Genomic DNA, 27,018 nt, shown 5'->3' on the forward strand with positions numbered 1-27,018 from the left:
TACTTGCCAACAAGCCTGATGACCTGAGTTCAAGCCCCGAGACCCACATGATGGAAGGAGAGAACGGACTCTTGAGAGTTGGCCTCTGATCTCCACATATGAAAACCGCACATGCATACAAATGTAATAAAAATCAGTAAACAAGGTGGAGATCAATTGAGAGAGACACCAGATATCCATCTATGGTCTCCACATTCATGTAAACACATGTGCATGCAGACAACTCACATGCACACACCCATAGAAACGTGTACACAAATCACACATGTGAATGTAAGCACACACATATATGTATACACACACACAACACACACACACACACACACACACACATGAATACCTCTATTCTGGGTGATGGGGGTAAATGAAGATGCATGTGACAGCATCCCACAGGAGCCCCACACCCAGCTGAAGCAATGCGGCTGACTCATATGCAGTCAGTGGAGAACACACAGGGAGGAAATTTACCAGGCAGCTCAGAAACCAGCTCTGAGTAACTAAGGCACAGCAGGAAAGCAGGGCGCTTAGAGAATTTCCAGGGCAGCAGAGAAACAGTGGTACAGATGAAGAACACTGCCCCCCAGTACACGTGGGCCTCCCTACCCTTCCCCTCACTGCACCCCGATACCATCATCAGCACCACCACACCGACATCTCAGGGATAATTAATCTGAGCCACAATTACTCCCAACTACCCACCGCATCAAACCCTCTGACACTCTGCACGACCTTCCCTTGCCTCACTCACTCCTAGACCAAAGTCCAGGCAGGCAGGTGCATGTGAGAAAGCACTGAGCTGCACAGAAGGAAGGGCTCCTGCTGAGCGGGGTGCGGTGGCACGCACCAGGACTTACGTGACTAAGATCTCATGATCTAGGCGGGCCTGATGGGCTGGCTTTTTGAGACCCTGCCCCAAAAACAAAAACCAAAACCAAACAACAACAACAACAAAACTACCCACACAATTTTTAAAATTGCAAACAATGTCTTAAGAGGGCTTTAAGAGTGTTTGCTTAGCATGCATGAAGGCCCGGGGTTCCATCCCTAGCATGGCATAAACCAGGTGTGGTGGCTAATGCATGGAATCCCAGCACTGGGGAGGTAGAGGCAGCAGGATCAGAAGTTCAAGGTCTCGTGTAGCTACATAACAAGTTTGAGATCAGCGTGGGCTACATGAGACCCCATTTCTTTGGTTTGTTTGTTTGTTTCAAGACAGGGTATCTCTGGGTAGCCCTGGCTGTCCTGTTTTGTAGACTAGGCTGGCCTTGAACTCACAGAGATCCACCTGCCTCTGCCTCTTGAGTGCTGGGATTACAGGTGTGCGCCACCGTGCATGGCTGAGACCCCATTTCACATAAAAGTAAATAGATAAATAAAATGACATCATCAGAACCCCCTGGCTAAGTGCTCTGGTTGGGACAGTGGTATCTTCCCCACCCCCCATGCTATCTCCTGTTGGTTTTATCTATACAGAAGGAGCCGGGGGCGCTCTATCTCTCCTCTCCTTCATTTTTCCCCTGGTAGATCATTTATCAGCTTAGGCCGGTTAGCTCGTCCTAGTCAACTCTCATGGTGTCGCTCCATTTCACCCTTGTGCCTGGATGCACCTAAGTGGTCTCCTTGGTGACCTTCTAGCCCCTCCATCTTTGCTTTCCAGTCATTCTGCATATTACCAACTCTTTAACCACTGAGCCATCTCCCTGGCTTCTCACTGCTACTTTCATTAGGTGGTTCACCGGCTTCAGTAGCCATAATGACTCCCAACTGCCCACGGCATCAAACCCTAACACTTCCCCAAGCGCCAGCAGGAAGGAAGCCACTTGTGTAGTCTCTACGCTCATTATTCACGAGCAATTAGGAGATCCAGCCCAACATTTTCCTGTCGTTCTACAGGAGCAAACGCCTTGCCTGTTTGTCTGTCTGTGTTTAAGATTTACTATGCGTTCCTGCGTCTGTATGGGGGGGGTGTGCAGGTATGTGCAGGTGCCCTAGGTGATTGACTAAAGAAGCAGAATGAGCTGATGGGAGACTGAGCTATAAATAAATGCAGGCTTATTGGAAGTGGCAGGGGAGGGTGAGGGGAAGGGAAGGGGAGAGGGCAGGGAGGTGGGGCAGGGCAAGGGCGGTAAAGGACTAAAGGGGCCAGTGAAATCAAAATGGCTGGTTTATACAGTGAGTCTCTGGGAGAAGGAAAGCCCCGCCCCTAGGTAGAGGGCAGGCCATGCCAGCCATGCCCTGCAGTGGGACCTAACACAAGGATCTAAATGACCATCAGAATCCCAGGAGTTATGGTTGCAGGCAGTTGTGAGCCACCTTACATGGGTGCTGGGAATCAAACTCAGGTACCCCGGAAGCACCTCTAGCCACCTCTCTAGCCCTGGCTTCTTGACATTGCTGTTGTTGTTTAGTTTGGTTTGGTTTGGTTTGGTTTGGATACAGATCTCATTAGCCCAAGGTGGCCTTGAACTCACTACGCAGCACCTAAGTACCTTGAACTCCTGAACCTCCCGCCTCTCCCTCCCGAACGCTAGGCTTACAGGTGTGTGCCATTCCAGTTGCTTATCTTAGGCACCGAGGATGAAACCTGGAGTTTCCTGCTTATCAGCTAAGAACTCTACCAAGCTGCTCGCCAGCCTCAGGAGGGGAAACAGTTAATAGGGCTGTCCGCCTCACCTCCTGCTACCCACTTCAGCGGGTCTTGCTGCTCTCTCCCCTCTGTGGAAGTGGAAAGGGGAGATAGGCAACTACGCAGGGACAAAGCCCAGCTCCCACACCTAGCAAGCCAAGTCTGCAAAACCCATCTTCCCGACAATTCTTTTCAATTGCCTCTTTGCGGCAGTTAGGCAGACTGGAAGGAGGAATTATAGAAATTCTCGGCTTGCCAGGGAGTGTAGGGTGTCACATCTCTGGAGCTTCTAAACGTAGCAGGCTGTTGGCTAGCTCTCTTCTACCACCACCACCACCACCATGCCCACCCCCAATTGTTCATTTGTGTGTGCAAGAGAAAGAGTATGGGGGGGTATACACACTCACCATGATATGAATGGAAGTCAGAGAACTGTGTGTGGGAATAGTGTGTGTCCACACCTCTTTACTACAGAGAGGGGAGGAAAGGGAGAAAGGGAGAGAGAGTACACAGGCTGGTGATGATGGTGCACACTTTCACACTTTTAACCCCAGCACTGGGGAGGTAGAGTTGGAGACCAGCCTGGAATACAGAGTGAGTTCCAGGACAGTCGGGGCTGCACAGTGAAACCCTGTCTTGAAAAACAGAGAGAGAGGGAGAGAGAGAGAGAGAGAGGAGAGAGAGAGAGAGAGAGAGCACTAAGTTTATTACTATTTATTCTTCCACTATGTGGGTGGGGATCAAACTCAGGCCATCAGGCAGGCTTGGCAGCAGGTGCGTTTATTCACCAAACCACCTTGCCAATCCTTTAAAAAAATGTTCTAATCTATTGTTTATTTACTTACTGTGTGAGTGTGAGTGTGTGTGCATCCACACATGCATGATTTTTCTGTATGCTACGTGCGTACACGGTGCCCAGCCAGAGGGCATCAGATCCCGTAGAACTGAAGTTACAGGTGGTTGTGAGCTCCCCAACGTGGGAACCGGAACCCAAACCTGGATCCTCTGAAACAGCAGTAACCGAGCCGTTCTTCAGTCCAACCCCGCGGGGGTTTTTTTGGTTTTGTTTTTGTTTTTAATATAGAGATGGGAGCTGCATGGCTCACTCACGGCTGGACATTTTAAGAAGTAAAAGACAAGATTCCATGCCTTGGGAATTGGGTCCCTTTCTTACCAATCCACGATATTATATTCATACCAAAGAACAAGAAATGGTGACAGCACAAAAGACTTTACTAGCAATTGCTTGAAGAACAAACAAGAATAATTAGCGGCATTCGTTGCAGCTGATGATCAAGAAACAAAGCCGTTACTGGGCACAGCACACACCTTTAATAAGCCCAGCGCTTGGGAAGCAAAGGCAGGTGGAGCTCTGTGAGTTCAAGGTCAGCCTGGCGTGCATAGCAAGTCCCAGGACAGTCGGGGATACGGAATGAGATCCTATTTAATAAAATACATGAGGATGATAAAAATACAGGGTTAGAGAGATGGCTCTGCCACTGAGAAGACTCGTAGAGGGCTCAAGTTCAGTTCCCAGCACCCACACTGGGAAGTTCACAAGTGCCCCTAACTCCAGCTCCAGGGGATCCCACAAACCCCTCTTACCTCCAGGGGTATCCATACTCACACGTGCATACCCACATACATACACAGACAGACAGACAGACACACATACACAATCACACAATTGAAAAATAAAAACAAATATTTAAAAAAACAAAGAAATATGCCAGGCGTGGTGGTGCACGCCTTTAATCTCAACACTCGGGAGGCAAAGGTTGGTGGTTGTCTGTGAGTTCGAGGCCAGCCTGGTCTACAAAGGGAGTCCAGGCTAGTCAAGCCTACACAGAGAAACCTCGTCTCAAAAAAAACAAAAACAAAAACAAAAACAAAAACAAAAACAAAAAACAAAGAAATACAAGTTGTTCCCCGCTTGCATCCTAATTTGGTTATGGTCTCTAGTTTCAGTTCCTGAAAGCCAACCTTGACCCAAACATTTTAAGTAGAAAATACACAGAAGTAAACAATTTACAAGCTTTCTATTTATTTTTTTTATCAGACATGTATTTTCATATTCCTTTCCTTCCACTTCCTGGGTCCCAGGAGTCAATCGCAGGTCAGGTTTGGCAGCAGGTGCCTTCACCTCCTGAGCCATCTCTTTGGTCTTTCGTTTTTTTGATTGACTGGGTCTCCTGTACCCTGGGCTAACCTGGACCTGGCTCTGCAGAGGGGAATGACTTTTAACTCCTGATCCTCTTGCCTCTACTTCCTAAGGACTGGGCCCACAGGGGTTCCCCACTACACCCAATTTAGAAGCCAGGGTTTCACACAGGGTAAGCAAGCACTCTACCAGATGAGTGACATCCCCAGCCCCCAGCTCATGAGCTGTAAACAGCATGCCATTCTTTTTTTTTTTTTTTTTTTTTTTTTTTTTTAGTTTTTCAAGACAGGGTTACTCTGTGTAGCCTTGACTCTCCTGGACTCACTTTTGTAGTCCAGGCTGGCCTCGAACTCACAGCGATCCGCCTGCTTCTGCCTCCCAAGTGCTGGGATTAAAGGCGTGTGCGCCACCAACGCCTGGCCTGCATGCCATTCTTACAGAGTGCCCCGCAGTCCCAAATCCCCTCTTTGTCCAATACTCACACATTAATTACTTAGGAGGCATCCTATTGGTCAGATTGAGGGGTCTTGTGTTCAAATACCCCATACTTTGCTGAATAACTCTAAAGTGCAAAAGTAATAAGGGTAGCTAAGCACAGTGGCACAGGCTTGTGATCCCAGCACTCGAGAGCCAGAGGCAGGTGGATCTCTGTGAGTTCGAGGCCAGCCTGGTCTACAAATCGAGTCCAGAACAATCAAGGCTATACAGAAAAAGCTTGTCTTGAAACTCCCCGCTTCCCACCAAAAAAAAAAAAAATAGTGAAGGTGGTGACTCCATTACTATACATTGTTTTAAAATCGTTCTAGGGCCGGGCGTGGTGGCACACGCCTTTAATCCCAGCACTTGGAAGGCAGAGGCAGGTGGATCGCTGTGAGTTCGAGGCCAGCCTGGTCTACAAAGGCAGTCCAGGACAGCTAAGGCTACACAGAGAAACCCTGTCTCAAAAAACCAAAATAAATGAATAAATAAATAAAAATTGTTCTATTTCAAATCATTTGGATTTTAATTTTTATTATTTTTATTTCTATGTGTATATGCAGATGCACAGTTGCCCCTGAAGACCAGAATAGGGTGTTGGATCCCTGGAGCTAGAATTACAGGCACTTGTGAGTCACCCAGTGGGGGATACTGGGAACTGAATTAGGGTCTTCTCCAAGTGCCGTACCTGCCCTTGACTAAGCTATCTCTCCAGCTCCTAATATTAGTTTTGTTCCTAAGGGTCATTCTGTGCATAATTTATAAATTAAACTCTATCGTGGTTATAGGAAAATTTCAGTTTCACCCAGCCTGAGGCTTCAGAAGTCCGCTGAGGGTCTTGGGACGCAATCTCCCGAGGATAAAAGGAGACAGTGGCACTAATCCTTCAGTCTAACAAAATGTGAGTGGATTAAAGGCATGCACCAAGATTTATTTATTTATTTTGTATACAAGTGTTCTGCCTATATAGACACCTGCACGCCAGAAGAGGGCACCAGATCTCATTATAGATGGTTGTGAGCCACCACGTGGTTGCTGGGAACTGAACTCAGGATCTCTGGAAGAGCAGCTAGTGCTCTTAACCACTGAGCCATCTCTCTAGCCCCCTTGTTTGGCTCTTTTCCCCCTACATAGTTTCTTAGCCCAGACTGTGTGAACTTGCTATGCAGCCATGATAACTTTGAACCTTGATCCTGATGTGTCCGCTTCTATCTTCCCAGTTCCAAATACCAGTATTACGGGTATATTCCACTACCTCCAGTTATATACCCACACAGTGTGTGTGTGTGTGTGTGTGTGTGTGTGTGTGTGTGTGTGTGTGTGTGTGTTTCTGCTCTGTAGCCCCAAAGCTGGTCATGACCTTTTGTTCCCTTCGGCCACAGACTCCCCAGGGCTGGGATTACAGGTCTGCCTCACCACACTCAGCTCTCAAGCCTCACCCTCCATTTAGTTTTGGCTTCTTGTTTGCTTGACAGGATGTCACCGTTGATAGTCTAGCTGGCTGTAGCCTTCCGGTGTGGGGGGTTACAAGCGCCATACGTTACCCCTTTAATGTTCTAAGATCCTCTTCATTTCTTCCCCTTCCTCCTTAATTTACAATTTCCTCCCCTTCTTTATATTCCTATTACAGGAATTTTTTTCAGCTATTTTTAAATCTCAGTTTCTACATATTTTGCTTGCTTTAAAACAGTATTGTGGTGGCACATGCCTTTAATCCCAGCACTCTGGGAGGCAGAGGCAGGTGGATCTCGGTGAGTTTGAGGCCAGCCTGGTCTACAAAGCAAGTCCAGGACATCCAAGGCTGTTACACAGAGTAACTCTATCTAAACAAACAAACAAACAAACAAACAGTACTGTATCTACCAAGTTCTCAATAAATACTTAAGCATTGTATTGTTTTAGGGTGTTTTTTGTTTGGTTGGTTGTTGTTGTTGTTTGTTTTTTTGAGATAGAGTTTCTCTGTGTAACTGCTCTAGCTGTCCTGGAACTCGTTCTATAGTCCAGGCTGGCCTCGAATTCATGAAGATCCGCCTGTCTCTGCCTCCCAAGTGCTGGGATGAAAGGTGTGTGCCACCGCCGCCCAGCTGGGTGTTTTTTGTTTGTTTTGTTTTGTTTGTTTGTTTTGTTTTTGTTTTTAGTTTTTTGAGACAGGGTTTCTCTGTGTAGCCTTGGCTGTCCTGGACTTGCTTTGTAGACCAGGCTGGCCTCAAACTCACAGCGATCCGCCTGCCTCTGCCTCCCGGGTGCTAGGATTAAATTAAGGTTACATTTCATATATGTATTTTGTGTTGGGTGGGACTATGTGAGAGGGCTATGCAGGTCAGAGGATAACTTGGAGGAATCAATTTTTCCCTTCCACCTTGTGGGTTTGTGGCAATAGCTTTATAGTCGGAGCCATCAGAGCGCACTGTTTTGTTTCCTTTTGTTTTGTTTGAGACAGGCTTTCTTGTAGCCTTGGGTGGTCTCAGTCATGGCACAGTACCTGATGCTGAACTTGAACTACTGTTGCTCCTGTCTCTCTGCCGTCCAAGTGTAGGAAGGGTGTGCTCCACCATACCTGCTCAGCTTGTTTTACGGACAGGACCTTGCTATGTAGCTCTGAACTATTCTTGAACTTTTGATTCCCTTAGCTTCCGTCCTAGATTTCGCTCATGCTGCCCCATCACCACCCTTTGATGTTTCCGCATCCTTCTTCCTTTCTTTCATACCATTCCCACCTTGCTCCCTCTTCAGTGCTCATTCCACTGCACCATTCCACCCCTACCTCTTCATAAATTCTAAAGATCGGGGCATCCACCTCTCACCCTTTTCCCGCCTTTTCCCCCCCCACAAATGCTGCAAAGCTCCAGGCCCTCATTGTCCTCTGCCCCCTCCCTTCCCATCCTCCAATCAACCCACCAAGACAGCCATGTTACCATGACGACCGAGCTTCTGCAAAGCTAAAGTCAAGGACCTGGTTGCCATGGTTTCCGCTTCTCCGCCTCCAGCCCCGCCCGCGCGCAAGGTGGGAGGGGCGGTGCGCTCCAGCGTTAGCGCCTGCGCAGTGCGGCCGCTCGAGGGCGCCGGCGAGGCCGGGGGGCGGGGCTTCAAGCGGAGAGGGAGGGAAAAGAAAAGAATCCGACTGGGAGTGGAGCAGGCTTCTACGGTGGCCGGAGAGGGACGCACCGGGCCGGAGGCTGCAGGATGGTAGGCTGTGTGGAGAGGGAGGGGACGGGGACCCGAGGGGCGTGGGCTGTACCTGCGGGGGTCCGGAGGGGGCCTGCCTTTGGTGGGAGCCGCCCTGTCTTCCATATGGTCCGCTAAGGATCCACTTCCCGGATCCTGCTGGGGAGAGCTGACCTCGGAAGCTGGAAATGGCACTCGGGACAGGGGCGGGGAGGAGTTTCCTTGGTTGGGAGACGGGACTGGAGCTGAAAGGTGGCGGGACTGTCCCGAGCCTGAGAAGCGCTTGGGACTCGGGGATCGGTCCTAGGGACTCTCGGTCACTGCTGCAGAGAAGCCACGGGAAGAGAGAAGCGCCGGGGTCACTCGGGATGGTCGCAGATCACCGAATCCCCTCCCCATGAGGCCCACACTGGAGCCCGTGGAGAGCTCGGCGTGGGAGGGGACAGTTTCCGGGTCTCTAGAGTGAACCTCCTGTCTGGGTTCCTTGACAGAGCTCGCTAGGAGTTCTAGCTCAGGGGGACTCTAGGGTTTGCAGTCGGGGGGGGGGGGGCGCGGGGGAGCCAGGCTCTGGAAGACTCCCTGACTTTGGCACTCCCAGCTAGCCACCCTCTTCAGTCCATTTTCTTTCCCGGCACCCAGGCCTTCCTTTCGTCTTCCTGCTGTAGTTGTCGCCTCCTTTTCTTAGCTGCACTCAGTTCTTTACCTTACCAATCCCCCTAACAAAAAACTCAATAGTTTTTCGGGGGGGGAGGTTGTCCCTTTTAATTTAACCTACTAACCTGGAAGTGCGGCACACACCTACATATTCCCACCTGGGAAATGTCCACAGAGCTGTCTGCTGGGAATTGAGTTCAGGTTATGGAATCGGGAAACCTCCGCAACTGGAAAAAACTAGGTCCATGAAGCAATGAGGACCCAGCTTGCTCTTTATTCCACGGACACTGCCTCGGAGAGCCATCCTGGCTGACAGGGCCCCATATGAGGGACTGCGTGATCAGTCACTTGGTGTCTGGGAAGAAAGGTCAGGCCTTAGAGTGCACACCTGTAACCCTGCACTGCGGGAGGCAGAAGCAGAAGGATCAGAAAACTAAGGGCAGCCTTGGCTACGTAGGGCATGCGGGTCAGCCTAAGCGCCATGAAACACTGTCTCAAAACAGAAAGAGAAAGAGGGCCCGAGAGGAGGTCCATCTTGTACAGGTAGCTGACAGCCTGAGTTCAATCCCAGGAACCCACACGGGCTCCACAAAGTTATCCTCTTACCTTGCTGTACCGAGTGCAGGCTGATGTGTGTACAGTGTACAGATTGGCATTAAGAGGCTGTATTGAAGCCGGGCATGGTGGCACACGCCTTTAATCCCAGCACTCGGGAGGCAGAGGCAGGCGGATCGCTGTGAGTTCGAGGCCAGCCTGGTCTACAAAGTGAGTCCAGGATGGCCAAGGCTACACAGAGAAACCCTGTCTCGAAAAACAAAAAACAAAAAAAAAAAACAAAAAACAAAAAAAGAGGCCGTATTGAGTCAGGGGCACCTGAAGGCTTATGGCAGGATGAGGTAGAGACCCAACATCTATGAGACATGGGGTCTTGAAGGACCAATAAAGAGAACTGTCGCCTGCTGACCTCAGCTTATCACGAGGCTAGGCACTTTCCCGTGGAAAACAAGAAATAAAACAGGAGGTCAGAGCCAGGAATGGTGACACACACATGTTTAATCCCAGCACTCAGGAGGCAGAGGCAAGAGGATCTCTGTGAGTTCGAGGCCAGCCTGGTCTACAAAGCAAGTCCAGGACACCCAGGACTACAAGAGAAACCCTGTCTTGAAAAACCATAAAGAGAAAGAAAGAAAGAAAGAAAGAAAGAAAGAAAGAAAGAAAGAAAGAAAGAGGAGGTGAGGGGATAATAGCAACACCTAGCATGTTATAGGGCCTACTGTGTGCCACGCACTCTCATAAATTAACTCATGTAAGAATTCCTTAAGAAAAGAGGAATGGGGAGATGGCTTAGCCATTAAGAACACTTGCTGCTCTTCCAGAAGACCCAAGTTCAGTTCCCAGCACCCATGACAGGCACCTCACAACTTTAACTGCAAATGCAGCAGGGCCTCCATGGAGCCCACCCATGTGCACATAGCTACTATGTAGACAGACAACATAATTAAAAATAATTTTTAAAAAAAAACGGGCTGGAGAGATGGCTCAGTGGTTAAGAGCATGTGTCACCCTCACGGAAGACCTGGGTTTGATTCCCATCACCCACATGGAGGCTCACAACCATCTATAACTCCAGTTCTGGGGGATTCAGCCAGTATGCATATGGTGTACATACATCTATGCGTGTAAATATACACATAAAGTCTTTAAGAAGCAGGAAAAAAGCCGGGTCTTGCTCCCTGCATTTGGGAGGCAGAGGCAGGTGGACCCTTGTGAGTTCGAGGCCCGTCTGGTCTCCCTGCAAGTCGAGGACAGCCAAGGCTACACAGAGAAAGAAAGAAAGGAAAATAGAAAGAAAGAAAAGAAACTGAGGTTCAAAAACAAATTAATATGTTACAAAGCCGGTAAGATAGCTCAGTAGGTAATGGCACCTGCTGCCAAGACTTGAGTATTTGGATTTCATCCCTGGAGCTCACATGGTAGAAGCAGAGAACCAGTTTCCTAAAGTTGTCCTCTGACCTACACACACACACACACACACACACACACACACACACACACACACACACACAAATAAATAAGTGTAGTAAAATGTTTCTACGTTTGAGCCAGGCGGTGGTGGCGCATGCCTTTAATCCCAGCACTCAGGCAGGTGGATCGCTGTGAGTTCGAGGCCAGCCTGGTCTACAAAGGGAGTCCAGGACAGCCAAGGCTACACAAAGAGACCCTGTCTGGAAAAAAAAAAAAAGTTTGTGCCTTTGTTTTAGCATATGTGGGGGAGGAGGGGTGCTTGCCACAGCACAGAGGACAACTCGTGGGGAGTCAGTTCTCTCTTATAATGTGGAACATGGGTATTGAACTCAGGTCTTTGGGCTTGCAACCAATCACCTTAACTAATGTAGCTATCTTGCTGGCCTGGTATAAATTAATTTGCCTGAGGCCATACTCAGCCAGTAGAGCCAGGATTTGAACAAAATCACAAGCATATAATCTTTGACTTTCCCTAAGCAAAACACTCCTAGCTGTGGCTCACTCCTTTCATCCTGGCAGTAGGGAGGCAGGGGCAGGCCCTCCTTCCTGTGGGGACACCCAGCGTTGACAGCTAGGACAGGATTTTTGAAGACAGTGATGACTAGTGATGAGTTGGCTCTGTATGTTTGCTCAAGAAAAGAGGCTCCCGACCCATGCTCTGGCCCTTCCTCCCTTCCAGATGCGATTCATGCTACTGTTCAGCCGGCAGGGAAAACTTCGGCTGCAAAAGTGGTACCTGGCCACTTCAGACAAGGAGAGGAAGAAGATGGTCCGGGAGCTCATGCAGGTCGTTCTGGCTCGAAAGCCCAAGATGTGCAGCTTCCTGGAGTGGAGGGATCTCAAAGTTGTCTATAAGAGGTGATACTCAAGGTCCTCTTTTAAAAAGATGTGCATGGAGTTCACAGTTCACAGTGGTCCGAAATGGCTGAAAAGCAACTCTGTCTGAAATCAAGAAGAATGAGGAGCTGAGGCATCTATTAGATGATCATAAATGCCCTCCTCTTTTACTGTCCTAGTTCACCTTGAAGTGGTTCTTCCCGCTGGGGATGTACCTCGGCTCCTAGAGTGCTTGCCTTGCATGCTCAAGGCCGTGGGTTCGATCCCAAGCTTGACATAAACCAGGTGTGATGGCACATGCCTGTAATCCCAGCACCTGGGAAATCGAGGCAGCAGGCTCAGAAGCTGGAGGTCCTCCTTAGCTTCCTACTGAATTTGAAGACAGCCTGGGTTTAGTCACTCAAAAAAATTAAGAATTAAAAAAAGAAAGAAAGAAAGAGAGGCAGAGTGAGGGTGGTGGTATAGGCCTTTAATCCCAGCATTTGGAAGGCAGAGGCAGGTGGGTCTACAAAGTGAGTCCAGAACAGCCAAGGCTACACAGAGAAACCCTGTCTCTTGGGGAGAGCAAAACAAGACAAACAAACAAAGCAAAACAAAACCAGGAGGCAGAAGCAGGTAGATCTCTGTGCTTTCCAGTCTAGCTATCTACTATGTAATAAATTTCGGGCCAACTACAGTTGCATAGTGAGACCATGTCTCAAAAAGAAAGAAAGAAAAGAAAAAGAAATTATTGTCTGCTGCTTTGTTTTCTGGCGTGGCATCTTGCACATGCAGGAAGACTTACCTGCCCGTAACTCTGGGTCCCCTCTGGTCTCATTCACCATACTGAGCCCCGCCCCCACTTTCCCCAATACATATGCCCACATTCCCACATCCCTTCCAGTTTCTTGTGCTCTGGACATGTTAACTGGCTCAGATTTATGCTGAGTCGAACCAACCGGGTCAGAGGGCAAGAAAGAGTGGAAACGCATCCTGTGTGTTTCCCGAAGCATGCTCACAGAAAGTGTCAGCCTTTGTACCCTCTGTCCCTGACCCCCCACCTCCTGCAGGTGAGCAGGTTGAGCCTGGCGCTCCAGGGTCGCCCCCCCACCCCCCCCCCCGGTAGCCAGCTCCTAACTATGCCTCCTTGCGGTCTCTCCCCCTCAGATACGCAAGTCTCTATTTCTGTTGCGCCATCGAAGGCCAGGACAACGAGCTGATCACACTGGAACTGATCCACCGATACGTGGAGCTCTTGGACAAGTACTTTGGCAGCGTAAGTCTCCCTGCGAGCCCCTGTTGCCCTGCCAAGCTTTCCGACAGACCCATCCAGCCCTTGCCCTGGAAGTCTCAGTGGGGAGGCAGGTGTCGGGCCACCAGAACTGTAATTAATCCTCCCCCCCCCCCCTTTTAAGCTCTAAGCCTATTAGCTGTGGCCCTTAATCAGCTTGGGGCCACACCCCGGGCAGTCAAGCTCCTGCTCAGCCACATGAGGTGGAGGGGGTGGCAGTAGAGGGAGGGTGTGGCATTGAGTGTGGGCAGAGACCAACTTCTCATTTCGTCAGTGGTTCCTGTCCGACCTTGGCGTTGTCTCGGACTATTCTGGAAGATCTGTGTGTCCGTGTATGTGTTGTGTCAGTGTATACATGTGTGCATGGAGAGGCCAGAGGTCACACTCATGTGTTCAGGTGCCCTCCACTCCACTTTGATGCAGTCTTTTTTCTTTTTCTTTCTTTCTTTTTGAGGATCTCACTATGGGCCAGAGAGGTGGCTTAGTGGTTAAGAGCTCTGACTGTTCTTCCAGAGGACCCGGGTTCAGTTCCCAGCACCCATGTGGCAGCTCACAACTGCATGTAACATGTAACTTCATTTCCAGGAGATCTGACACCCTCACACAGACAGACAAGCAGGCAAAACACCAATGCACAAAAAAGAAAAATAAATAAACAACTATTGCAGGTCTCACTGTGTAACTCTGGCTGGCCTAGAACTTGCTATTATAGCCCAGGCTGGCTCTAGCCCCCAGAGATCTATCCTCCTGCCTCTGCCTCCTGAGTGCTGCGATTAAAGGTCTGTGTCAGAGATTTGTTTTATTATATATGTGTGTCTGTCTAGGTACCTGCATGTGCCTAGGTACCTACAGGTGCCTGTGGGGGTCAAAAGAGAAGCAGGCCCAGCCTGGTCTACAAAGCAAGTACAGGACCGTCAAGGCTACACAGAGAAACCCTGTCTCGAAAAACCAAAAACCAAACCAAAACAAAACAAAACCAAAAAAACAAACAAACAAAAAAGGCAAGAGGGCAGGGGGCTGGAGCCACAGGTGCTTGCGGGCCTCCTCACATTGGGGTAGGGAACTGGACCCCGGTCCTCAAGACGTACATCTTCTTAACTACCAAGTCGTTCCTCCAGCCCCCACCTTGGTGCTTGCTTATTGGACTTGTGAGGCGTATGTTAGCAGAGGCAGGGTTAGCTGAGGCAGGGTCTCTCACTAGAAGTCCTTGGTTCAGCTTAGGCATCTGCTGGTCTCCACCTCCCCAGGACTTGGGTTACAAGAAGCGTCATCACCTTTAGCCTTTTTTACATGGGTCCTGGGCACCCAGCTCTCCAGGCATGAGGCAAACACATGATACACGTACATCCATGCAGGCAAAAACACTTACACACATAAAAACAAACAAAATCTAAAAGATTAAAAAAAAAAAAGCGATACCTCAACCTCCCCGAGATTCAGGATGAACGTACCTGGCGCGTGGCCTGCATTTTGCCAGATGCTTCAGACCTTAGCTGCAGGATAGAAATGCCTCTGTAGTGGGTCACGCCATCAACGATGTGCACGGCCCAGTCAGGTTTTTCTTTTAACTGATTATTTCTTTGGTGTTACCAAGGGTTGGAGCCAGGGCCACACTCTGTGCTCTGCCGTAGGCTATATCCTTATTATTCTTTTTTGTTTTGCTTTTGTTTGTTTGTTTGCTTGCTTGCTTGCTTTTTGAGACAGGGTTTCTCTGTGTAGCCCTGGCTGTCCTGGATCTCACTCTGACCTCAAAGTCACATGGAGCCATCTGCCTGCCTCGGCCTCCTGAGTGCTGGGATGAAAGGCACGCGCCACCGCCACCCGGCTTCTTTTTCGTCTTTATGACAGAGCAGCATGTGTGTATCCTAAGCTGGTCTCCAGGTCACTGTCCAGCTGAGGGTGACTCTGGACTTCTGCTCTTACCTCCCAAGTTCTGGGATCACCGGTGTGGCAGCCACACCCAGTTTATATGGTACTGGGGCCTGAGCTGAGCCATTTTAAGCAAATGTTCTAGTCAGTGTTCTATTGCTGTGAAGAGACATCGTGACCAAGGCAACTCTCATAAGAGAAAGCATTTAATTGGGGCTGGCTTACAGTTTCAGCGGTCCAGTCCAGCTGGGGAGCATGGTGACATGGAGACGTAGCTGAGAGCTAGCTATGCCATGATCCACAGGTAGAAAGAAAGACAGACCGTGGGTTCCGGCATCATGCGCTTTTGAAACCTTGAGGCTCACCTCCCAGTGACACACCTCCTTCAAAAATGGCCACATCTCTTAATCCTTCTAGTCCTTTCAAACAGTCCACTCCCTGGTGACTAAGCATTCAAATATATGAGCCTATGAGGTCCGTTTGTTGTTGTTTGTTTTTCGAGGCAGGGTTTCTCTGTGTAATAGCTCTGGCTCTCCTGGACTCCCTTTGTAGACCAGGCTGGCCTTGAGCTCAATGCTGAGGGTCATTCTTATTTCCCCCACCCAAGCAAGCATTCAACCAACCGAGGTTCAGTCCCAGCCTGAGTTGGTTGACTGATTGATTGATTTTGTGACACGAGAGACTGCATGAAGGCATCATATAGCAAGTTACTTTGTGCTCGACCACTGAGCTATATCCCCAGCTCCGTTTTTCACTTTTTTTTTTCCAAGACAGGGTTTCTCTGTGTAGCCTTGGCTGTCCTGGACTTGCTTTGTAGACCAGGCTAGCCTCAAACTCACAGCGATCCACCTGCCTCTGCCTCCCAAGTGCTGGGACTAAAGATGTGCGCCACCACGCCCAGCCTCACTTTTTATCTTGATCTTCAACTCACTCCATAGCCCAGGAGGCTAGCTTCTGCCTCAGCTTCCTGAAGAGCTGAGATAAGAGACCTGCACCACCCCCACGTGCCATTTGGGGTTCTATGGTTTGCTCTTCATCTCCCCAAATGGTCAACATTGCCATCCTCACTTTTTGGATGGGGAAACTGAGGCTCAGAGACATTCCACGGTGTACACAGCAAATTGCATATTAGCAAAGGTCACCTTGGGTCTTCTAAAGTAAAGACCAAGAATCTCTCCTTTGCCTGAGAGTGCCTAGGGTAGAGGCTAGCCCAGACATCTATTTCCTGAACCAGAAGATGAAGCAATACAAGGGGGAACAAGCATGGTGGCTTAGGCCTATAATCCCAGCAGCCAGGCCGAGGCAGGAAGATTGGGACCTCGAGGCCAGCCTGGGGGGTGGGGAGAGCAAAGTACTGAGGGTTGAGGGCTGGAAGGATCTACGAGTCACTGAAGGAACTCACTGTGGGGCTAAGTGTGCCGTTCAGTGGTAGAGCATTTGCCTTGCGTGCCCAGAGCCCTGCACCACATAAACACGGTGTGGAGGCATATGCTTATAACCCCAGAATTTGGGTGGTACAGGCAGAAAGGTCAGTTCAAGGACAGCTTCAGCTATCTAGTGACTTTGGGATAGCCTGGACTACCCGAGGCTGCCTGGGGATATGAAGCAGAAGGAAGGAGGCTGGGGCACTCCTTGGCGTTCAGCTCTACCTCCTCCTCCTCCTCCTAGGTGTGCGAGTTGGACATCATCTTCAACTTTGAGAAAGCCTACTTTATCCTGGATGAGTTTCTGATGGGCGGGGACGTCCAGGACACCTCCAAGAAGAGTGTGCTTAAGGCCATTGAGCAGGCTGACCTGCTGCAGGAGGTACGAGCCAGGGACAGTGAGGAGGAGGAGGAGGAGCATTACTGCGGCTGAGGGCGTTCCCCATTCCTCGGACCCCCTGCCTGTCAATGTGTGGGTCCCTGGCCCCCATCACACCCCGCTGTCTAACTTGTCCTGAGTTCTGAACCACAGGAGGAAGAGGTGTGTGGGCTCATCACTCACTGTACCAGTTGTCCCCTCTTTCGTTCCAAGCTCTGTCCCCTCCCCAAGGCTCAGGATGCCCTTATTCTGACCCAGCTGCCTTTGATTTAATGATTCTCTTGATGATAAGGGTTGTTTAGAGAATCGGAGGGTGGTTTACGGTAGATTAGCCTTTTCTTCCGTGTTTTATATCTATTATATCTATATTCATTTCTCTCTGTTTCTTGGGCTCTCTCTCTCTCTCTTTCTGTCTCTTATGGAGGCTAGGGCCTTGATACCTACTTTGCATGTCTGTTTGTAACATGGAGGAGGGGGTGCATGTGTATGTGGAGGCCAAAGGTTGAAATTTGGCTATCTCCTTCAATCATTCGCTCCCTTATTTTTTCAGTCACACATTGAATTTAGAGCTCATCCGTTCAGCCAGACTGATGGGCCATTGAGCTCTAGGGATCTGCCTGCCTCAACTCCCTCCCCACAAGTGCTTGGATTAAAGACCTCCATGCCAGGCTCTTATGGGGTTGCTCGGGGTGTGAACTCAGGCCCATGTGCTTACAGGACTGAGCAGTCTCCCCAGCCCCCCCCAATCCTCACATATAACATATATACACACATATACCCCTCCCGCTGTTGCTCAGGAGCTAACATCTGTGGGGACTTGGGCAGGCCTGGAGGGCATCGGTTAGCTCACCCCTGCTATTTGGCACCCCTACCCTCTCCTCATTCCCGCTTGTCCCCTCTCTGCTGTGCTACTGCTGAGCCTTGGTGCAGGGAGATGAGTCACCAGGACTCTGCAGTGACAAGCAAGCCAGCTTGAGCTGGCTCTGAGGAGGGTGAGAGTTGGGGGTGATGAGAGAGGTCAGCTGTATAAGGGGACAAATAGCAGAATAAAACTCTAGGTCACCCCACTGGTCCAGTTTCTTTTCACCCCCTGTCAGACACGTACACACACATGCAGATGCATGTGTGTCCCCCGTGGTTACTAAACCCTAGTGACCCATCACTCTGGAGTCTACCTCCCCTTCCCTGAGGATCCTGGTACCAATGTCTTACTGCTTTCCTCACTCTGAAAGATACAGGCCAAGTGTCCACACTGTCTACCACCCCGGGACAATCAGGGTTCCTCCTGCCCCAGCTTTATGCTTCTTGCCCATGGGTTCTGAGACTGCACACCCGCTCTGCAAGTTCCGAGCTTTAGAGTCTGGGCCATGAGGAACTTGACCTCCCCCCCCCCCCCCCCCCCCCCGTCACTGTGCGTGCTGCGAGTGGTGTCATGGGGCCTGTGAGCTTACAGCACTCCGGCCTTGGGCTCACACCAGCTTCTCTTCCCCTACCCCGGTGTGTGTCTGTGCTTCCTTCATCTTGCCCACCCTGTCTGCCCTTCCCTGTGTCTCCGCGTTACCCTTGTCTGTCTCAGGAGGATGAGTCGCCGCGAAGTGTCCTGGAGGAGATGGGCCTGGCATAGCCCCACCGGGGGGTTGCCCTGTGGAAATGGGGAAGCCAAGATCAGAGACAGCACTTGGGGGCTGTTTCTCCCGCCTCTCCCCCGTGCCCTTCTCTTGGTGGGCCCGGCCGCTTTTCCTTAGCCGCCTCGCCTTCTTTAGAAGGAGCTGTGGCTCCAGCCCTTCATTCAAACATCCCCTCCCTCCTCCACCCTCCACCTTCCCCCAGTGAAGGCTTTAGGAGCTAGAAGACAGGAAAATGTGACCTGGATGGATGGGGGGTGTTAAGTGGCTTTCACTTCCCTCCGAAGAACCAACGTTGACCCCAGCCATTCCCCATGCCCCCATGTCCCCTTTGTCCTTTATTGCTGTAAATATATAAATATGTCAGGTTAAAGGGAAAAGGTTTCCAGGGCTCTTTTCTCCCCTCTGCCCCAAGGCCTACCTCCACTCCCCCCCCCCCCCCCCCATAGCCAGCCAGGGCAGCTTCTCCGCCTGGGAGAGGTTTTTCCCTCTCCAGCCCCTACTTCCTCCTGGGCTTCAGGGTCCAGCCAGAGCCAGGGAAGGAACCACCACGGAGTTAATGTTTTTCTAACCTTCCCACTTGGAAGGAAGGGAAGGTTGGGGGAAGGGCCTGCTTTCTGGGACACTGGCCCTGTCCCCCTTCCTGCCGTCCACATTGTGGGTGTGGCAGGAGCCAAGTGGGTGGGGCGGGCCAAGTGGCTGCCTTTATACCCTTTCTTCTGAAATAAAAGGAAAAAGTGTTTCTGGACTTGGCTTGCCTGTGGCTTTGTTGGAAAAACTGGCATCCACCCTGAGGTCAAAGGCAGCTTCCTGCTAGTGTCTTCCTGGGACCTGGGTCTTTGTACTTAGGAAGAAAAGCTAAACATAAAAGATGCCCAGTTGGATGTCAGAGAGAGGCAGGTTTTGCTGTTTTCTTGTTTTGTTGTGTGGTAGGATAATCAAACCCATGGCCTTGTGCATTTGAGTTTTTTGTTGTTGTTTTGTTTTGTTTTGTTTTGTTTAAGGTGGTTTTGCTGCATAGCTCTCAATGACCTGGAACTCAGGGATGGTCCAGCTACCCTTACCTCCAGGATGTTGGGATTACAAGCATGTGCCAACTACACTGTCAACCCAGCAGGTGCTTTTGAAGTTTCCTTACACTTTGAACCTGGCTCTCATGTAGTCTAAGCTGGTCTCAAATTCACAGTGGATGGGAGGATAGCCATGAATTTTCTGACCCTCCTGCCTCTGCCTTCAGGGCTGTTGAAATCACGGCTGTGCACCAGCACACGCCAATTTATGAAAGGCTTCATACATGCTGGGCAAGCACTGGGCCACCTGAGCCACATGGCCAACCACAATAGCTGGTTCTGATTCTGTGGTACTAGGAATCTAAACCCAGGGCCTCTTGCATTCTGGGTCAGTGCTCTTAATAAGTGTATCCCATACACTATAGAAGGGTTATTCTGGAAGGTGCAAAGTAGCCACTGCTTGTCTGGGATTGGAAGTTGAACTGAGTGTCTTCTGCTCTGTCTGGTGGCCCTGCCCCAAAGAATTTTACACGCTGCCTGCGACTACACATCACCAGGGAAGGACAGGACCTAAAGTCATAGGATCTGTCTTCTAAGATGTCCATGTGGAGGATTCTGTTTGCTTCGTTTAGTTTTGTTTGGAGGGGTAATGGAGAAGAAATGGCTAAAGGTGGGGGGGCTAGCTCCCCCCCAGATTTCTGGGAATTCAGGGAACCATGAAAGGGGAGGATGGATGACTGGGCGTGGTGGTGAGGTTCCTCCCAGGTACCCAAAAAAGAAATCTCAGGTGGGTGCCTTTTCTCTTTTGAGTTCCAGAAGCTTGTTATCCCAGACAATTGGCTCTTCTTTCTTTTCTTTTTTTCTCTTTTCTTTGTTCTTGTTGGTTTTGTCTTTTTTTTTGTTTTTGTTTTTGTTTTTTTGTTTTTTTGTTTTTTTGTTTTTCCCTGACCCTGAACCCAGACCTAAGCAGGTACTCCTACCAGCTGAACTGTATCCCCAACCCAACAGCTGGCTCTTGTCACATTCCACTGGTACCTGGGTCAAACACTGGGAACAACAACTCAACTTCTGGCACAAGGTGGAAGTGGAAAGTAGAGGTTCTATTTTGTTTTGGTTTTTATCACCTTAGTTTTGTGGGTTGGGGTGGGCTTGTGGAAGTCAGACAAGCTGTGCTAGTCAGTCCTCTCCTCCCATCGTGTATGTGGAAAGATACTCACATGCCGATTGGCCGATGTGCCTTTACCCACTGAAGCAGCTCACCGGCCCCAAAGTTGGGTTCTGTAATAGGCATTTCCAGAGCATTCCGGTCCCAGATTCACCTTCAGGCCTTCTCCTACCCAGTTCTGGCTTTGATCAGAGAGTAGGGAACCCTTGATGACTGGCGCTTCCCTCACCGCCCCTTGGAGAGGACCAAGCAGGCCCAAGGGGACGGGTGAATAACGGAAAACAAAGTCCTAATAAAATAGTCACTTTTATTTCTTAGCAAAACTATTTCCTCCGTGAGGGGTATTTACAACAGAGAAGGGCAAGAAGTGGGTAATTCACAGCGATTGGGAGTAGGGAGGCTCCGGGGGGGGGGGGGGCCCAAGGCTGGGAGACACTTCACATGAATAATTAGAACAGCTTTTTCCCGTTTGGGACCAGGAAGTCGCTAGAGAAACTAGATGGGGGTGAGGCCCCTGGAGGAAGTGGGGCTGTAGGGGAACTCGCACAAACCACCCACCCGCCTGAGCTGGCCCCGGGATCGCCCGTAAGTTTGGGGAGTTTTGGACCGCAGACCCTGGAGAAGTCTGACAGATCCAGTCAAGACAGAGCCCGGGGCGGGGCCTCGTGGGGCGGGGCCGGGCGGCAGCCGAGGGGCGGAGCCGGGGCGCATGCAAACACTGAGAGGGAGGAGGAGCGACACGGAGGGGGGGCGTGGTGGCGCGCGCAGCTGGGGGGCGGACGCGCGGGGGCGGGGCCGGGGCGGGTCACGGGCGGCGCAGCAGCACGTGCTCAATGTAATTCTCCAGCTCCTCCTGCTCCTGCAGCCGGCGCTCCTCCGCGTCCGCCTCCTCCTGCGCACGCCTAGCCTGGGCCTCCAGGTCGGGATGGTGGCGCGCAGGTGGCAACGCGTGATGGAAGTGACGGCGGCGGGAGGATGCAGGCGGCTGCAGTGTCCGCGGCCGAATGTAGTTTGGGAAGGGGTGATAGGGCCCCGGGGGAAACACTTCATCCTCCTCCCGATCCCAGGGTGGGAGCACTTCGTTCCAGTCCGGCAACTCATCTCGGGCCGGGGCGGGAGGTGGGGGCTGAGGGGAGCGAACATGGGTGGGGGCTGGGGCAGCACGGAGGGGCGGCACCGGCTCGGGAGGGGCGTTCTTCTTCCGCTTCCGTTTCTCCTCCACCTCTTCGATGATGCTGACCACATCGTCGGCTGGCAGGTGGAGTTTGGTGGACAGTTCAATGAGGCTATCAATAGTCTGCGGATCCATCTCGTCGTCATCGTCCTCCTCCCCGCCCTCCTCTGCCCCCTCAGCATCCTTCCGCCGATGGCCGGGCGCCTCCTCCTGGGAGCGCTTGTCCTCGGCTCCGGCTTCCCCGTCCTCCTCCTCAGCAAACAGGAGCGCATTCTGCCGCGCCCTCTCTGCCTCCTCCGCCTCCGCCTCTGCCTCCGCCGCCTCCTCATCCTCTTCCCCCACCTCGTCCTCCCCACCACCGCGTCTCTCCTGCTCCGCCTCCTCCTCCCTCTCGCTCTCCCGCTGGTGCTGCTTCTCCTGCAGCCCCCGACCCCCGAGATCCCGCTGCCGGGCTCCACCCTGCAGCAGATACTGGAGCAGCAGGTCGGAGGCGAGATCGGCTAGCCGCTCTTCTTGCGCCGCGGCCTGCCGAGTGGCCTCTGCCTGCCTCCTCCCTGCCTCTACCTGAGCTAGCCCTTGCTGAAGTAGGCGCTCTCCTGCCTCGGAGCCACCCAGGAATGAGCCCTCGAGCCGGCGCACCTTGGGGAAGGGGCCACTTAGGCTTTGGTACGCCTTGGATAAGGGTGTCAAAGTCTCACCTAGACGTGTTTTAGGGGAGGGCACTCCTTCCCCGAACTGATGGGTTTCGGGAAGGGGAGCGCTTTCGGGCATTCGAGCCTGGAATTGTGAAGGGACTGAGGGTGGCAGAGGAGCGCGCTCCGGGACGCGCGCCTGGAACTCTCCCCAGGAAGCGCGCCATACGCGCTCTGGCCCGGGGCTCTCCAGATTGACTCGGGTCAGCGTGTGCGTGCGGGTTTCAGTCTCTGCTGCCGCCGTCTCTTGCTGGCGCTTAACATTGCTCGGACTGAAATCTCGAAGTTCTTGGAGCAAGGATGCTAGCGCCTCCAGCTCTTCTGAGCGGTCGTCTGCCTCGGGATCGTTGTCCTGAGTCTGAGGGTGAGGGGGGGCCGCAGCGGGCGCTTGGATTTCTGGCGCCGGCAGGCTATGGGTCTGACTGCGCACGGACTCGGTCAGCAGAGCCTCTGCTGCTTCTTCGGGTGTTCCCTGCTGGGAACCTCCTGGGACCGCCGGGGGCGAGGCCGGACGGTCCAGTGCCTGTAACAGTACCGCGGCCAGCGCCCGGGGATCCACGCCCTGGAAGAGCTCTCCCTGGTCCTGAGTCTCGGAATTCCGAGCGGCTCGGACCTCTGGGACGCTATCATCCTTTGGCCGGGACACTGCGTCCTCAACTACCTGCTCTTTATGCTCAGAGCCGAGGGGAGGAGGATAAGCATCGGAGCGCCCGGGGGGCGCTGCTCCCAACCCCTGGATCAGTAGAAGGAAGCAGAAGAGGACGGATGCCGGCAACGTGAGGGTTTTCATGACCAACGGGCTGCCAGAGACTGGAAAATAGAAGAAACCAAAGAAATAGAGGATTTCTGTAAGAATTCCCCGCTTTCTATTTCTGCGTTCCCTTCCCCCACCTTTAAGCAGGAAATCCGGGGTTTCCCTCATTTCTCCAACCTTACCCGAAGAGAAACGTTTAGCAGGGAACAAGAAAGATGTGGCGATCTCTGGAGTGGTTCAAATGGGTAAAGAACGCCCGCAATCCTCGTTCTGGGTACCCAGTGCCTCCTGTCGCCCCCTTCCCTAAGTCATCTCTCAGCCAGCGCCCGCGTACTAAGCAGCAAGGATAAGCGGGAGGGGGGGGATCTGTTCCCTCCCTACAGGACTCCCCGGATGGTGCGTGGGCGACTTCATCAGCGACAGAAAAGCAGAGACTCCCAGTTTACCAAAGACTGTCCTGGGGGCACCCCGCTGTGCTCTCAGTACCCCATTCGGAAAGAAAACCCTCCCTTCACGCCCACGACTGAAGAGGATTGGAAGGATGGACAGTGGAGTATTTACCAGCCGGTGTCACGACGGCGGGAGGTGAAGAGGAGGATCGGGACAGGGGGAAGATCCGGACCGGTCCGCCTTGGCTCCCTTCCGTGGCTGGAGTATGAGCGATGGTCGAAGGCTGCGTCTTAAGAAGCTGGGCTCAGCTGGGTCAGCAACAGCGCTCTCGCTCCGGCTTCAGCACGCTGGACAGCGCCCGCGCCGCTGCCTTATAAAGGGGAGCGCGCAGGGTCACGTGGGCTCGCCCCGCCCCATTGACGTCAATGTTCATTCATGGGGAAGCGGGCGGGTGCCTGGTGGACGGCGGAAGGCCAGTGATTGGAGAATGAGCATCGCTCCCGGCCTGCGCCTGCGCAGTGGGACCCTCGGCTAGAGGGGCGTGCGCTAGCCGAGCTCCGGGAAATGAATGAATGAATGAATGAATGAAATGTCGAGGCGGGCGGGGCAGGGGGCTATGAATGAATGAAGGAGGGACGAGGAGAAAAGGATGAATGAATGAATGGAAAAATGAATGGAAGGGTGGGTCCAGAGGAACCAGAAGGCGGGAGGGTGGGTTACAAAGCAACTTGCGGCGCGGAGCCCGCGTTGCTGAGCAGAATAGGAGGAGGGCACCGCCAGCATCTTAACCGGGTGCCAGTAAGAGATCAGTACTGGATGGGGGGACGGTAAGGGTTTGAAAGCCAGGGAAGGGGCCTGCTTCTCTACTCCGCCACAGCACGGTCTATAGGGAGCACGCCCAAGGACGACGTGAACCTGACAGGAGGGGGTGGATCTGCGGTGCGGGATGCTCGCCCAGGGCTAGGGCAGACGGGTGGATCTTGCGGTTTGGGTAATCACCTTGCAAAGGGTCCTAGTTAGAAGAGAAAAGGGAAAGGTTGCCGATGTGTGTGCCTCTAACTCGTATCTGCTCACGACCAGTTCGTGTCTGGAGGAGGTGAAAAAAAAAAGGTGTGTCTGTCCTTTTGGCCAGTGGACTCTGCTACTCTTGTTAGGGGTCCTTGCTGTGCCCCCTTTCAATCCACCTCTCCCACACCCTTCAGCTTCTTTCCCTCTCCCCCGCAGCCCCCACCCAAGGACATTTGGAGGGCGAGATCAGACCAGGTGGGGAGGGGGTTGAGCAGGTGGAGAGGGTGACTCAACTCCATTTCTCTCTACCGCTTAAAGGGGAGGTCTGAACACGACCAGAGCGGGGGGGGGGGGGGAGGGGAGTTGCACTGCAACGTCAGAGATAGACCCTCTCAGCCATCAGACCCTTCGACCGTATCTCCTGCCCAGAGGGGTTGGGGCTGGGGGCTTGGACAGCTAGAGGTTCCGGGAGTGGGGGGCGATGACGCAGAGATTGCGCAGAAAATCTATCAGCCAGCCGGGTCCGGTGAAGGGAGACCAGACGTGGGGGGGGGTGGGATGGGAGGACGGAAATGGGGAGGGGGTAAAGGAGAGGGAAAGGTGGCCCCAGGAGCAGCTACTGCAGGAATGAAGGGGAGGGAGGGAGGAAGGGAGGTTGGAGGGGGCTGCGGTGCAGGCGGAGAACAGTGCGGGGGCGTAGGCAGGGAAAGGGGGGGTGACAATGACACACACCAGACACACAAGAACTGCGGACACAGGGGTGCTTTTAGACACATGTAAAACCCCCCCCGACCCTGACACTCTGGAAACCAGGATGGAGAGGGGGTCTGGAGGGTCTCAGAGCCTCTTTCATCCTGACACTGACCCTCATTTTACACCCCTAACTCGTGCACGCACATAGGCACACACACACACACACACACACACACACACACACACACACACTCACGTGCTTTCCCTCTATAACCAGCAGTGGCTTCTCTCTTCCATCAGTGGCTTGACTTTCCCAGAAGAAACCCCATCAGCTCTGCGGAGAAAAAGGTGGGGTGAGAGAGGAAAGAGAAGAAAAGATGGGGGCAGGGGAGGGACGGAGAGAACCTGAGACAGATTGAAGGAGCAGGCTAAAGGGGAGAGAGATAACAAAGGGAGGAAAAAAAAACCTTAAGAACCAAGGTGACAGTAGACATTCCAAGAAAGGAGGGCTGGAGACACCCCACCGCCACTACTGACATTCCCCTGCACAACTACCCAGAGCCTGTGACTAGAGCCCACCCACCTACCGTCCCTTTCCCCTCCCCATCTCCCCCTCATCTTGTCATCCTGGTTCCCAGGCACAGTGGGCTGAGGAAAGGGGTCACGTTACCTCCTTAAAGAAGATGAATCAGAAAACTGATGTTTCCCGGCATCTGGAGAGGGGGAGGGGAAGCCTTCAGAGAGAGAAGAGATGGGGGGGGGGCAGCCAGGGGGGAGCAGGGGCCATAGAGCTTGCCAAAGAGGGCTGACTGGTGGGAGTGAGAGTCTAAGTTTGAGATCCAGGGAAAGGAAACAGACACCTGGAGAAATCATATACCTGTGGGCTTGTATGCATACACAGGCACCCCGGAGTGCGTGTACATGTGTGTGCGTTTCTCTGGACTGACCCAAAGCAGGCATGAAAAGGAGATAAGAGAGACTAGATGGATGTGGTTCCAGTTTAGATGCCGGTGGGGCCGGGAGGCTTCTCTTGTCCTCTTGCCACCTGTGTGACTATTGGTACATCAGTGTAAATTTTAATTTCTTGTAACTGATGGCACACCTGTGCTGTTTGGGATCTTTACATGCACCAGATCTGGTGCCTGGCTTAGTGAGTGAGTGTGTGTATGTGTGTGTGCGTGTGCGTATACGCACATTCCTGGGGATCCTTTGCTGCCTATGCATATGTGAACTTCCCTGTATTTTAATATTTCTTGTCTCTCTCTTATTTCTTCACCTTATAAATCTCAGGGCAATAAAGTCTCATAATTGAAGCCACTTGCCTGCAGCCCCCAAGTCCTTAGCCCTGCTTTTTTTGGCGGTGGGGGGGGTGTGTGTGTGGCGGGGGGCATTCCTTGTTTCTCTATTGCCAGCCCCAACTCCCCATCCTTACTTATTTGGAAACCCAAGAAACTGCTCCAAAAATCTCATTATCTCAAGAGCCTTGGTCATCATAAGGTGGAGGTGGACAAGGTAGACGGCAACCAGCTACCAAAGGCAACAGGTCCGGTGATTTCATTACATAGGTCTGGACCCCTCCTGCCTTCTCGCTCTTGGGACTCTGTCTCTGTACCTGGTTCC

General features: G+C 52.1%; 2 protein-coding genes and 1 long non-coding RNA gene across 4 annotated transcripts; 1 reads left to right on the plus strand and 2 right to left on the minus strand.

The window, feature by feature from the left end:
• The first annotated feature begins 8,333 nt into the window (after positions 1–8,333).
• On the plus strand, positions 8,334–18,762 carry Ap1s1 (adaptor related protein complex 1 subunit sigma 1). Its single transcript, XM_051161252.1, has 5 exons — positions 8,334–8,450; positions 11,788–11,966; positions 13,092–13,200; positions 16,753–16,890; positions 18,464–18,762. Exons 1-5 carry the CDS (start codon positions 8,448–8,450, stop codon positions 18,509–18,511), a joined length of 477 nt encoding a protein of 158 aa, XP_051017209.1. The 5' UTR covers positions 8,334–8,447; the 3' UTR covers positions 18,512–18,762.
• Positions 18,763–21,464: 2,702 nt separating this feature from the next.
• Vgf (VGF nerve growth factor inducible) lies at positions 21,465–24,097 on the minus strand. Of its 2 annotated transcripts, none has more exons than XM_051161253.1 (2): positions 23,869–24,097; positions 21,465–23,363 (listed from the first exon to the last, which is right to left on the minus strand). In XM_051161253.1, the coding sequence occupies exon 2, from the start codon at positions 23,341–23,343 to the stop codon at positions 21,493–21,495; it is 1,851 nt and encodes a 616-aa protein (XP_051017210.1). In that variant the 5' UTR covers positions 23,344–23,363; positions 23,869–24,097; the 3' UTR covers positions 21,465–21,492. The 2 variants fall into 2 exon arrangements, with proteins under 2 accessions (XP_051017210.1, XP_051017211.1); XM_051161254.1 differs by lacking the exon at positions 23,869–24,097 and adding an exon at positions 23,490–23,845.
• Positions 24,098–24,591: 494 nt separating this feature from the next.
• Positions 24,592–25,974, minus strand: LOC127202594 (uncharacterized). The gene is made up of 3 exons (XR_007832347.1): positions 25,875–25,974; positions 25,655–25,732; positions 24,592–24,784 (listed from the first exon to the last, which is right to left on the minus strand). It is a non-coding gene; the product is annotated as an uncharacterized LOC127202594 (long non-coding RNA).
• Positions 25,975–27,018: the final 1,044 nt, after the last annotated feature.

This window comes from Acomys russatus, chromosome 19 (genome assembly GCF_903995435.1).
Source record: "Acomys russatus chromosome 19, mAcoRus1.1, whole genome shotgun sequence".
Taxonomy (NCBI): domain Eukaryota; kingdom Metazoa; phylum Chordata; class Mammalia; order Rodentia; family Muridae; genus Acomys; species Acomys russatus.